The sequence below is a fragment of the Psittacula echo genome, assembly GCF_963264785.1.
Source record: "Psittacula echo genome assembly, chromosome: 4".
Lineage (NCBI taxonomy): Eukaryota > Metazoa > Chordata > Aves > Psittaciformes > Psittacidae > Psittacula > Psittacula echo.
In genome coordinates, this window is record NC_137738.1 from 110,004,977 (window position 1) to 110,019,004 (window position 14,028).

At 42.5% G+C, this 14,028-nt stretch overlaps 1 protein-coding gene across 5 annotated transcripts in view; it reads left to right on the forward strand.

Annotated features, from left to right (window-relative positions):
- ATL2 (atlastin GTPase 2) overlaps positions 1–9,978 on the forward strand; it is a 39,817-nt gene extending 29,839 nt beyond the window's left edge. The window contains exons 9-14 of one of the 5 annotated variants that reach the window (XR_013956731.1): positions 792–919; positions 3,040–3,096; positions 4,318–4,389; positions 6,997–7,428; positions 7,715–8,386; positions 9,640–9,767. Coding sequence is in view for 3 of the 5 variants with exons in the window: in XM_080616843.1 (XP_080472969.1) it covers positions 792–919; positions 3,040–3,096; positions 4,318–4,389; positions 6,997–7,428; positions 9,640–9,759 (809 nt within the window). In the remaining 2 variants the exon portion in view is untranslated. Of the gene's footprint in view, positions 1–791; positions 920–3,039; positions 3,097–4,317; positions 4,390–6,996; positions 7,429–7,714; positions 9,564–9,639 lie in introns of those variants that run through there. The other 4 variants (XR_013956732.1, XM_080616843.1, XM_080616844.1 and 1 more) reach the window with 4 other exon arrangements.
- The last annotated feature ends 4,050 nt before the right edge of the window (positions 9,979–14,028 follow it).

The following is a 14,028-nucleotide window of genomic DNA, read 5'->3' on the forward strand; positions in this document are numbered from 1 at the left end:
TCAAATCACTGAGTTTGGTGGGTTTTGTTGTTTTTTAAATGATAGAAGTTAAACAGTGAAATGGTTGACTATTGAAATCCTTGATTGGAAAAATGTAGAGCTAAAAGGTGAAACTGTGGAATCTAGAAATTGTGTGTTCTTTTCAGTGGGTTAAAGGTAAAGGAGTTAAGTAGGCAGAGGGAATGGGTATGTTTGTGTCTAGCTGTTGCTTGTAATCTGGTAATCTGAGACATACTTGAAGGTCATTACATAAGGATTCTAAAGATAAATAAGGATTCCAAAGGGCAGAATTCAGAAAATTAAAGACTTTCCTGAAATTAAAAGGCCTTTCTTCAAGAACTTGTTAAACCAAAGGTCAGAACTAAAATGACTTAAAATAAAAGCTGTAAGCTTCTGCTGCTGCAGAATGAAGGGCAGTCAGGATTCCTCCCTACAGAGGGAACATACTCGAATGGCAAAGGCTAAAAAAGTGGGTTTGTGATAGTTGGATGTCAACCACTGCTGTGCTGGGATTACTGTGTAAGATGTTAGTGTAATTGGGAAATGCACTTTAAATATTACAAGGTCTATGGAACCTTGCTGTCTCAGTCTGAAGTTAAGATAAAGACAAAGTAGAACTTACTAAAGCTACACTGTGTATGAAAGCTTTTAAATATCTTAAAAATGCAGTCTAGTGTTGTGACAATGGATTTTGAAGGATCAAGGGTAGTCAGTGTTTCTTTGGGAAATGTAAGATTGAAACAAAACTAATAATTTTATTTATTTTCCCCCCTGAAATTGAATTTTATTAGATATAGATGAGGATTTTAAGAACGAACTGAGGAATTTGATACCATTACTGCTTGCCCCTGAAAATTTGGTAGAAAAAGAGATTAGTGGATCCAAGGTGACCTGTAGAGATCTTGTAGAATACTTCAAGGTAAGCAAACTCATACTAATTATTTCTGTTAATGGCTTAAAAGACAGTATTCTAATTTTAGGACATGTTGTTCCCAGAGAAGATAGGCTATCTAGGCTGACACTCACTGATCAGCTCACATTTTCATTTCATTACTCTGACTTTTCAGAACTGGCACAAAACTTCCTAACAGTGTAGCTCTTAGCAAGCTGCTGTGGGCAAAACTGTGTTTGGGTCGGTGGATTTTTTTTGTTTGTTTCCTTTATGTATGTTGGGTTTGGTCTTTTTTTTTTTTTTTTTAAGAGGGCCTCTGCAGATTGAAAATCAGCTTTTAAACTGCTTGCTATGCAAGAAAAATTGCAGCTACTTCCCTCTGGATTTTTAACATGTCAGAAAGATGCTTTCTAAACACTTGCATGTGCAGCACCACTGTATGCACTGAAATATTTGTGTATGATACTTGCAGCTGTTAGACTCTTGAGCTGTTTTGGTCTCATAGTGACACCAGCAGAAATGTGATAACATAATCCCTACATCACCACGAATTGGTGTGTAACCTTTTTCTGAGTGGAATGACTTAGACAGTTGGCTTGGTAGAATGAAGTGGCACATATTCCTAAAGACGTTAATTTTGCATTACTGCTTTTGAGCATGCATATTAAAGGTAGAACAGAGTTGGGCTGATAAGAAAGAAGCTATACAAGGGAGGAATCAGAGACCAAACTCTTTAATACTTGTAAAATGAAGTGTTAAAATGAAGTGTCTTCCCTTTTTGTAAAGGAAAGGTATTATGTGGGATGCAGAAGTCATGGCCGTTCTGACAAGCATAAAATCAACACTCTAGAGCTCGTATGTTCAGTTCCTGTATTTACCTGGTTACATGCTGCTTTTTGTTTCACTTTCTTCTCTAGTAAGACCTGATTCTATACAGTACAGGGATTGAGCATTCAACAGCAGTTTAGAAAGGACTGCACCCTAAAAACTGAATGTCAAAGCTCCTCTATTGAAAATGTCTGGGAACAGTCATGCAGGCTGCTGTGGAAACACCGTGGTTATGTAACTAAAGAGGACTGCTCCCTTTGGACTGTGCATCTAAAGCTGAGATTGTGAAGTCTGAGTTGGGAACTTGAGGGGTTTTACTTGGAGGAAAGCAAGGAAGGTATCGAGGGAACAGAGTCCTGTATAACTCTATATACATTTTTGTAGGTTGTCCTACAACCTAGAGCATTGGGTATATAGGGACCCTGATAACCTTGTTCTGTCCTCCTTTATGAAGAAAAATCCTCAGGGCAAAGACTTGTAGATGAGCCAGGGCAGAGAGCAGTAGTAGCATGAAGAATAACTGCCCAGCCTCTGAAGGGGTAAGAGTGGCCCTAACAAGTGATCTAACTTGCACAGCTTGTCCCAGGTGCTGGCATGGCTACTGCTGCCTGCTGTGTCCCCTGCACTAATCTGTCCCAAAGAGCTGTGCCACAGGCTGTTTTGTGGGCTGTCGAAGAAGACATGAAGGACATTTTCTCTTCCAGCCTCCTGAAACCCTGGTGAAGGAAAGGACACCTAAGGATTGGTGGGTTGGGGCACAGAGGGATAATCTGCTTGCTTGGCTTCCAGAAATATTTTGGCAGCTCAGCTGTGTTTGCATTAGTGTTTTGATCTGCTTTTTTTTCCTCCCACACTTCAAAGGAGCAAGGCACATGGGGAAATACAAGTACTGGTTCTCCCAGCAGTGGGGTGTGTTTGGACAGACCTCTTGCCAGAAAGGCTCTGTGGGACCATCGTCTTCACTCTTGTTTTGGATGGAGATTGCCTGCCTAGCAAAGACCTTCTTATGTATGTGGGGGAGCAGAAAGCTGCTGTAAAGCCTGTCACTTCTTGAGATAGTGGCCACATCTTCTTAAGGTGCTCTGCTACCCTGCTGGGCCCCAGCCTCAAATGCAAGGAAAGTAAAGGGATTAAAGCAGTAGGGATAACTGTAAGAATGCCAGACTTGTAATTTGTTTAATACATTTATTTATATTTAGCATTATTGCAAAGAACAATGTATGAGCTCTATCCTTATATCATGCCTCCTTTCTCCTCCTCCTCAAACATACATGTTTAGGAAAAAGAAACCTTTTTTTTTTTTTCTGTCTCCCATTTAGGCTTATATTAAAATCTATCAAGGAGAGGAGCTACCTCATCCAAAATCTATGCTGCAGGTATTTTATTTTTCTTTCAAATAATCTGATGCATACTTTGGAAGTTCTTTGCAGCTGAAGATGATGGCTGCTGCGGGTCTGAAGCTCCCACACAGAGCTGTAGTTCTTGAAGGAGCTTTGTACTTTGAAAGCCATCTGAACTGTTTAGCCTGGGTACACGTTTGTGTCTTCCCTCAGTTCTACCTACCAAATGGAGTGGGGGTATATCTGGTTGCTTAGGGTTTTTTTAGCTGCTTCAATTTCTGTATTTCCTGTAGCTTGCTATTTTGTCAGTATCTTTCATGTATTCAGAGAGCATTTAGCATCAGATGCAGCAGATAAAATGGAGAAGCCTTACAGTGATGCAGCTGTCACCACTGTCTTGCAGTGTTGGGCTACTCTTGTGGATTTGTTAGATGGAGTAACTCCATTGAGGTTACTTTTCAGGGTTTATCAAAGAGCATGTAATCAGCTTTGAAGTGATCTGAACACAGCTGATTGTATTAAGCTGTGTTGAACCCTTGAATTATTTGGAATGAAGAGCTTTCACCAAAGCGTGGGCTTTAGGATCATTTTGTGTTTATAAGACTTGGGGATTTTTTTAAGCTTCCTTTGTCACTTCATTAAGATATGACTGTTCTGGGTGTTTTCTCAGCCTTCAAGGAACCAAATCATTAGACATTTGGGAAAGTTCAGAAAACTCATCATAATGAACCAAAGGCTGCTATAATTTCCTCTACTTAGCATGCCATAAATGTGGCTGAGAGATACGAAAGATTACATCCTGCAGTTATTAGCTAGAGTAACTGACCCTGATGTGACACAGGTTGAAAATAGTCTTAAAGTCTTGCAAATTATGACACCAAACCTGCACATGTACAATGCAAAAATAATACAGCTTGCTGCTTTTCTTACAGGTAGTAATGTATCAGGATTAACATTTAATAGTTCAGTGATCCTTATTTGCTGATTAATGATAGAGCATTCAGAAGAGATTGCTGCTGATGAAAAGCCTGTACAAGCACATGGGAATGTGTCTGCAGTTGTACTAGAAAGCTGAAGTAAATGTTCTCCTAGTCAGTAATCTGCTTTAATGCATATCACCAACCTTGACTTGTTTCTGTGGGACAGTTTCTGGCCATCTGAAGCTTTGGAGGCTGTGGGGGTATGTTGGGCAGTGTACTACATGTATGCAACTAGCCGGTAATGCTGTGATGATACATGGTGCTCAATGTTTTCTAGGCAACAGCTGAGGCTAACAATCTTGCTGCTGTGGCAGGAGCAAAAGACTTGTACAGTAAAGGCATGGAGCAGGTATGATGACACAATATTTTCTAACTGTCTACATGCAAATACGGGCCTTCAGTTTTAATGCTGTACTTGGTGCTTGTTTGTGGGAATGTTAATGGAGAAAAGTAGCTTAGGGCCAGTACTTGTATGTTTTCTGCACTCTGCTCTGAGGTTAGATGTCTGATGCAGCAAAACCAGGATTCTTTGAATCAGAAATTGCTGGGAGATAGGGAATGTTCATAAGGTACCACCTGTTCCCCCTGCTATTCTTGACATCTTAAAATCCTGTGACTTGAAATGGGCAAACAGCTGAGGAGACATTTGGTGGGCCAGGGTCATGCAAGGGTTAAGTTCTAGTATTATAGTCTCATGCTTCTGAACTGTGGTCAGTCATTAGCTGTTAAATGCAAGGATTAAAATGATTCTAAAGTTTTTAAAAAGCCCTTGAAATACAAGAATTATTGTGTCTGAAAAAAGCTGCTTATGTAATTTCCTACTTGCTGCTTCTCTTGAAGATAGTGACTTACACCACTCCAAGCTGAATGCCTGGATGGACTTCATGCTTCAGGGTGGTGTTATGCAAGGTTTTATAATAGGAACTTCAGAAAACAATTGTATGTCTGGCAAAGCTTTAACAGGGCTATGCTTCTTGTGTAACTCTACAAGCAGAGAAGACCAGTAGGTGTGATAACATGCTACAAAAATACCGCCCTAGTATTTAGGCTATTTCTGGTCTTAATTGTTGAAGTAGTTTTCCATTTTGGAAATTAGAGTAAGATCTAATGCTAGCAGCAGACTAGCCAGTATCAGTTGTTAGCAGGCTGTTTTGAGAATGCTCTGCTGGTGTAGAGGGATTCCTTCATTTGTTTTCGTTTAGGACATCTCTTGAAATAGTAGATGGGCTGTTTATAATAAATGCTAAGTTCTGCCTGCCTTCCTTGAATCTGCAATGGCTGTTGAGGTACTGTAATTGTAACGTTTTATACTTGGGGCAAGGAATAAACAGGAACAGATGTTCTCTTAAACGGACTTTGTTTCCATAGCAATATTCCCCAGTACTGCGTATTTTTATATCACTATAGAGATACACACAAATGTCTTGAATAATTTTTTTTATCCAGATGTCTCAGATGATGTTCTTAATGTGACACAGCTCTGAAATTTCTGTTTTTAGGAACAGAAGTGGGAACTCTTTGTATTTAAGTCTGGATTATGTAAAGATAGTTCTTGCTGTAGTTTGGAGTTCTCATAAACCAAAGCCTTCCTTTGCTGAGGGTGCATAACCACTGTTCCCGCTAATGACCAGTGAAATGTAAGGAACAACAGGGCAGACACAGAGTATAAGAAAACAGTGGCAATTGTATGTGTGGTGGTCTTGATGAATCAGCAGCTCCTACTGTTTACACTCTGGACAATGTGAAAACACAGTTTTGAAGGATGAGACTGGTAGCAATTTTTCCAGGGAGTTTTGCCAGTTTTTAAGTTTTGACTTAAATATGAAAAAAGCAGAAATGTGCTTTTTAAACTTGAGTAAGGGGCAGAGTGGGGGTGTCAGGATCTTGCCAGCAAGGTTTGCCTTGAAGAAGCTAGCCAGTGAAGCCATCATCTTGTGAGGAAGAAAGGGGATACTGTTCTCTGAGAAAGTGATCTTCTGTGTGTCCTGCTGAAGGGATAGCAGCAGCAAGAGGTTAAAGTTCTTGCTGCACTCAAGACATGAGATTATGAGCATTGTGCTAAGACTACCCCTGTGGCAGGAGAAAGGAGGTGGCTGTTTGATGTCATGTGGAAAGAATCTCCAGTTTTAGATGTAGTTTGTGAGAGTCTGGAGGAGTTGGAGCTGATGGTATACATATATCTATGATGGCCTAGGTAATCTGTAATCATAGTACTCAAGAGGTCAGAAATCAGTTTTACAGAGTAGAAGTCCTTGGAGTCATTTTCATACCCATGCTGATTCAGGTGGTGGTGGGTATCCATTTGAATCTGTGATCTTGTCCCTTCAGCAGAAATGTATGCTCACAACTTGATCAGAATAAGCCAAAAGCACAGTCTAGGGAAGAATAGGCTAATAATGTCAGGAGCTGGTTCTTGTTAACTCATTTCACCTGGTAAGTTCCATGGAGCCTACCAGTAGCATCAATAAACATGAATAAACTTGCTGAATGGGCAAAATCTACTGTTTGTCCAAGTTCTGCACTGACCCTCTCACTGAGATGGGTGACCAGCAGTAAAAAGCTGAGGGAGAGGGCTTGTGGCCTTCAGAGTTCTCCTTAACCTTCCTCAAGCCAAGCTTTCATTGTCTCATGGTGTTCCTTTATTTCGTGTTTTCATAACAGGAATGTATGTGGGACTGATGCCCCGTTGTTCTGGGCTTGTCCAAAGGGAACAGTTGAAAGTATGAGCTCAGACATGTGCTATAGCTCTGTATGTGATTAGACAGATAAGGCTCTTGCTGTGCTGTGATGCAAAGTACCTGTAGCTGCTTTGCTCTTGAGATGGACTCTAGAGTTCCAGAACGAAGAAAGCTGCAGGAGGTATCCAGATGCCGGATTGAGAAGGGGGCAGTGAGGAGCAGGTTTGATTTCATAAGATACTCAGGTATGATGACCTCCTCTGTGATTGCTTTAACAGGTTTGCGGGGGAGATAAGCCTTATATCGCCCCATCGGACCTGGAGCGGAAGCATCAGGATTGCAGGGAGTCAGCCATCAGGCAGTTCCGCTCAGTGAAGAAGATGGGAGGGGAGGAGTTCTGTCGTCGCTACCAGGAACAGCTTGAAGTGGAAATTGATGAGATCTATGCAAACTTTGTGAAGCACAACGATGGCAAAAACATCTTTTATGCTGCTCGTACCCCTGCCACTCTATTTGCAGTCATGTTTGCCATGTATATAACCTCAGGACTGACTGGGTTCCTTGGTATGAACTCTATAGCTACCCTGTGTAATCTTGTGCTGGGGATGGCTCTTATATCGTTTTGTACTTGGGCATACGTTAAGTACTCTGGGGAATTCAGAGAAGTTGGAACAGCCATTGATCAGATCGCTGAAGCTATATGGGAACAGGTTGGTATCTATTTTTAATGCAATGTCTTCTTTCTTGTTCGGACTTATGAAATAGTTTCTGTTCTGTGCTGTGAGTGAAAAGGTGATCTAGGCCTAATGGAGAATGCTTGTGTTGCCAAAGGGAAAATCAGCTCAGGAGTATGATTGCTCTCTTCAGTAAGAGCTGCTGCACTCAAAGAACGTTAAATAAGCTTAGCATATTATCAGAATAAGTGTTACCTAAAGGCCTAGGTGCTTGGATGGTAAAGAGTGGAGGCACTCTTTAAAAATCTCATTACTTTTTCAGAGCAAGGAACTCTGCTTTTAAAGATACATTTGAAGTGATAAACTCACCTTATGGATGTGGTGGATAAAATCTCATGTGGTGCAAGAAATGGGGAAGGTGAAACATTGCTGCCCTCCCTCTCCTCACCTGATGTTGTGACACTGGAAGTCTAACTTAGACCTCAGAGAGAATTGACTGATGACTTGCAGCAACTGCTACAAGAGGATTTACAGCAGGTTTCTTCCTTCAGGAAGGCTCGTGTTGTCTGTGACAACTTCAGTTGGTGCAACTGCTGTTGCAAGAAATAATCGATAGACTGATTCCTGAAAGAAGAGATGACATGAGTGTTAAAGGAGGAGAAAGCCTTTTGTACAGGGATTTTGCTGCCCTAATCCAGTTGACAGCTGTGCCAGTAAAGCCAATGTAGAGAATTCCTGACCAACTGTAACAAGTAGTGTTTGGAGCATTCCAAGTAGCTATGTTCAGTGTCAGCAGATGGAAAATAAGTTGGTGCTGTTGTTACTAGAAATAAAGGTCTCACTGAACTTACCTGGGATGACATTAAAATGGGTCCTACAAGGCACAAGCAAATAACTAACTGAAGCCTTTTGTACAGAGGCTCTCTTCCACACCTGAAAAATTACTCTATTCAAGGCTCATCATAGGCTACACTAAACCTGTCTGAGCAACCAGGTAAGGTTGTGAGTTAACCGAAGTGGAAAAAGTGGGTTTCTAATAATAGGAGGGAAATGAGCATCAGTGTACTAAATTCGATGCTACTAGAGATTAAAACTGAGTCTCTCCTGTACCACCATAGGTTCTTGCTTTGGAGCTTGGGGCTGAAGAACGCTGCAAGAAAACTGCAAGGTGTTAGTTCTATGTGTAGTACTCACTGAATGCAGCTGCTGCTGTAGGGTACCTAGAGCACACGGGGCTTCATTTGAAGTGTTCAAGAACCATGTAGATGAGGCCCTCAGTGATGTGGTTTAGTGGTGAACTTGGCAGTCCTGGAGTAACGGTTGGACCTGATGATCTTAAAGGTCTTTTCCAACCTAGTTGATTCTGTGACTGTTGCCTTCTCTGGAAGGGTGAGAACTTGGCTTACACTGGCAGAAGCTTGTCTTTTGTGGACTAGAGGAAGGTGATCTCCAAAAATGCTTGCTACTGGTGGTGTTGCAATAGCATATCAGCAATGACATGAAAAGCATCTACGGGTCCTGTTTGAGTCACTCTGTGATTATATACCATGTTCTTGCTATTGATTTTTCTGAATCTCTGGCTTTCTTTTCCCTCCTTGCTTCAGAGGAATCCCAGGAAGGTGAGAAGTTACTGACAATCAATTTCTTTTCTCTGAACTTGATGACTTTTTTTCTCCTGCCTTCTAAGAGCCACTTTTCCTAACAGCTGAATTCGTGTTTTAGGTGTTTTCCAAACTCTTTGAAGTCCTTAGACGCCGAACGATTCGCCGTGCTCTAACATCAGTGCCGCGACAGCGACTCTCATCCAACAATAACAAGAAGAAAAACTAGCCAGTATTTTTAACTTTCTTTCTGTATCTGAAGTGTTCACACTTACACATATAGGACAATAAGCTGGACCGTCTGGGCCGGTCTGCATAAATGCTGTAACCATACCAGACTGATGCTGCATATAGGGTATGGAATTGCACATCCATCTTCTAGGAACTGTAAAATGGTTTGAATTCAGTGAAATACTGCTGTATAGGAGGGATATCACTTGTGTCCATAGCATGTGACTGATTCAACCTCATTACTGTAGCAGCAAAACTCGCTTCTCTTTCAGTTCATGCCAGCTTGTGTCAGACTTGACCATTCCAAGCTTTTTTTAAACTTTCATTATTTCTAATCTCATCTCTTCGTATGTTTTTATACTTTTCCTTGGTTACCTCATTCTTTTGTTTCTTTTGCACGTTTCTCATTCCACAGGTGTTGAAGCCCATGAGTGATAATTTGATGGAGGATCATATGAGGCAGTCTGTAAAAAACTCTCTCAAAGCAAGCCTGGGCGAGCAGGTGTCTCACCATGCCAGACTAAAGACAGACTGACACTTCATCTCCTCTTCAACTCTGCCCTCTCATCCTAGACATGCTTGCTGTACCATGAGAACTCAGTAATTAAGAAATGAATAAATAAAAATAAACCAAAGTTTACAATCAACTGTAGAAGTAGTTTAGTGTGATCGGCTTCACAGATTGCTGCCATCACCTGGGAAGAGTTAAGTTTGTCAGTGCTCTGCTTCTAAGACAAACTGGTGCCATGGAGACGGCTGGGGGTGGGAGGGAGGGTGTCTGTTTTATGTATAGTCCTGGTGAACCCTGCACATGTGTATCTGGGGGTGACAAGGGGGGATGGATCTACCCCCCCTGTGTTTGAGCTGATGCAGTCTCTGGCTTACAGTGGGAATCTGTCCTCTGCAGGAGGCAATTCAGGGAAGTGTAACGGTCAGACCCACATAAGGGGTGCTCCCACCAAATGTACCCCGCTCCACACCATCCCCTCACCACTTCTAACAAGAGTTTCTGCGTATCAAGTTAGTGAAGCCATTAGAGCCACCACATTACAACACGTATGTTGCTTTATTGCCTTCTCTACCAGTGTTACACAAATGCATGTATCGGTTCCTCACACTGCCGACAGCAGAACTGACTTGCAAGGGAGGCAGTGAGCCAGAGCATACAGTGTCTTGCCTTGAACTCGCAGACCTGGTCCTGAGGGAGGTGCATATCAGAACTGAGCTGTCTTTTTCTGCAGTTTAGCCTTCGTGTATATAATATTGCCATTAATTCTACTGGGGGAGAAATTCCATCCAAAAATGTTGCCTACAGCTACCAAGCAATGAGTTAGGATTGTCTGTACAGTGTGTTTAGTTTTTATTTTTTAAGAGATCACAGATAGGGCATGTATATGAAATATAAATATATAAATACGATTTTGTATCAAAGTTTTGTAGTTTATGGCAAAACCTGGTTCTGTGGTAGCTAAAAGTGCAGTCCCTGTAAAGGAATGTTTGTGGCTCATGTAAATGTGTGAATGCATCAACAATTTGAAGTTTTTTGATATGTTTGTGATATTTACTTGCCTTGAGCACTGCAATCTCTCACCCCCTTGGGAAAATCAGTGGGAATGTTTGTTGTGAAACTCTTGTCTTCTGTTGCATTTTAAAGTTATTTCCTGTAATTTATTTTCAGTACATGATTAAAATCAGTTGTGTATATATGAAATGAAATCCGTGCTTATTTTTAAAAGATGTTCAAGTATGTATTCTACTACATAAACTATGTCAAATACTTATCCTGACAATTATATGAGCGAATTGTCTATTGTACTTCATAGCTTTCTATTGAAGCTGATGTTCTCCTCATGCTTGTCTCTGAAAGATGACATCTGTCTAGCTCATACCCCCTCCCTGCATAGGAAAACTTTCTGGTATTCTAAAGCACGCTTCTTGCCTTGTGGAGTTGCTTGCCAGCTTCTGCCCTCCAACAACTATATCGTTCTGAAACCTTGTTACTGGCTCTATTTTCACTCTTGACTAAATCAACTGTGTGGAGCGTAAAAGGCAGCTAAAGAATTAACTGCTGTAGTTTTGGCTGGAAATGACTGTGGGCAATAGCTGGGTTTTTTTGCATTCCTAAATGGTAATAATTTCCATCAACATTTGAGCTTCATCAGTCTCCCCTCTCTTGAGTGAGGGAAATCATCTGTCTAGGACTAAAGCAATCGCACTGTGACTTTTGTACCATAAAGGACTGCTGGGGAGTGGAGGTTACCTGCCCTCTGGAGATGAGGGCTCAGCTCCAAGTGAATGATGCTGAAGATGAGGTAGGAATGTTGCATTTTATGATATCTTCTCTCAAACTGTACAGATTAAATACTGTTATTTAAACAATCTAATGCTTTGGTGATGAATCTCTTTATTAGTCAAATGACTGGAGTCACATGAGTAGTTTGGAGGGTCATGCTTGCCTTTGCTTCTTGCCTTCCCCAGGAAGGTACGAGTCAGGTTTGAGGCTGTGCTGTGCCCTGCTTGCTGTGCAGTGATGAGAGCAGAACTCTGTCCAGGATGTGGACATTGAAGCTGGAAGGCTTTATCCAGACTGTCCTAGTAGAGCACTGAAACAGGGTGTGTGTCTGGGGGGCTCCTGAACACTGTGCCAAAGTTCAGAATTAATGCAAGAAACCCTCAACTTTGTGGGAGGGACCAAAGGTAGGAAAAAGAAGGGGCCAAGGTGCTGTTTTTTGGGAGGAACATGCGTGGGCAATAAATAACACAAGGGGATAGAAAGGGCTGGTTATGTGGCAACAGGTTAATGGTGAGCGCTCTTGTCTGGCTGTGTCTGTCCTGTTGTCTCCATTAACTCCATTTCTCACCCATTTCCTGGGAGAGGTGGCTCCATTCTGTGTGCATAGAGGTCAAAGTGCCAGTAACTAGAGTGGGACCTGGGGAGTTTGGAGTGCCAATAGACTAGAGCAAGTGGAAAGCAAGTGCAGACAACTGCAGTGAGGTGGTGTGTTGGTGTATGAGTATCAAGCCAGATTTAGCCTGCAAGTGGGATAAGGGGCCTGGGAGCAAGGTACTGAAGCAGCCCTAACTCTGGTTTGGATACGCATCTAGTTCTGCATGCTGCAACTAGAGGGACAAGGAGGTTCAGCATAACGGAGGGTCTGGGGTTCAACTGAGATCTGTTCATGTGTGCCTCCCCTGTGGGAGGCAAGTAGGAATAGAAGAGGCTCCAAAGGACAGTTACAGGATAAGACTTGTATCTGATGGCTGCGTCCTGAGGGCAGCCGCAGGAGGTGTGTGCAAGGGTGGGCTTGAACCAGCAGCTGGAGTGGGGCTGCCTTTGCACATGTGTGTGTGCCTACTGGGAATGCTGGCTCAGCCTTGCTGCTCGGTGCACATCGGGGCATGAAGCTGTAGCAGCCTCACCTCTATTGGGCAGCCCCTTACAATTAGTATTAATAAGTTTGGTATTTCTCAACTTCTGTTTGTGTACTGTTCAGAACATCAGGATTGCACAGAGTGGGTAAGGGAAGAGAGGAACTTCACTAGTGGAACACATGGGATGAAAGAGATAAAACACTTGCTTTCCCTATCCAGAGCTACTCTGCTACTGACTTGGGAAAGAAGCTCTGAGAGCTGCTCCAGTTCTGTGCAAGCTGGTGGTGTATTAAGGCCTTGCTTCCCCCGTCCTCCCTGGGCAAGCAAAAAACAACAGAAAAGGCATAGAGTAAAACATGGTAACTCACCCCTCACCAGCAGTACAGCTACCCAACTCCTGCCTTGAAAACACAGCAAAGCCGGGTAGGAAAGCTACATGGGAGAGACTACAACTGGCAGTGTCCAGTTTTGGGCTCCTCATTACAAGACAGAGAATGAGGTGCTGGAGTGTCCAGAGAAGGACAACAAAGCTGGTGCAGGGCCTGGAGCACAAGTGTGATGAGGAACAGCTGAGGGAACTGGGGGTGTTTAGTCTGGGGAACAGAAGGCTCAAGAGGGACCTTATTGCTCTCTACAACCACCTGAAAGGATAGAATGAGGAGGTAACTGTCTCTTCTCTCAAGTAACAAGCGATAGGACAAGAGGAAATGGCCTCAAGCTGCACCAGGGGAGGTTTACACTGGATATTAGGAACAATTTCTTCACCAAAAGGGTGCTCAGGCATTAGAACAGGCGGCCCAGGGCAGTGATGGAATGAACGTCCCTGCAAGTGTTCAAAAACCATGTAGACAAGGCCCTCAGTGACATGGGTTAGTGGTGGACTTGGCAGTGCTGGGCTAACAGTTGGACTTAACGGTCTTAAATGTCTTTTCCAACCTGGCTGATTCTATACTGCTGTAGGGAGATAGATGACTAAAAAGATGTGCCAAAAATGGGTGGAGAAGCTGACACCATAAAAGCTACTTGCTCTTTCTGTTACTTCAGAAAATGGCTTTTAGAATGTATTTATTTCTCCAGATGTCATCAAGTGAAAGGCACTCACCCTCACAGTGCCTGTGCTCCTTGGGAGGAGAATAGCTGGAGCAATGAGTGATGTGATTTCTGGCGCCAGAAAAGCATAAACAACAGGAAAGTACTGTCTTATCCTGTAACTCAATTTTCTTAGAGCAGGCTAGGGGCAGGCCACAGATTTTTCCTGTAGATGGCTGATCCTTAAAAGTCAAGTTAAGGAAACTAAAAAGTACATCAGGTAGCATGGCACAGCGATAATGAAAGGGCGGAGAACCTGTTTTATGAACCTAGATGTACTGAGCGTTCAGTGTTTTTTCCACTGTGCAAGCCAAGTATGGCAGTATCTCAGAACTCCCTGCCT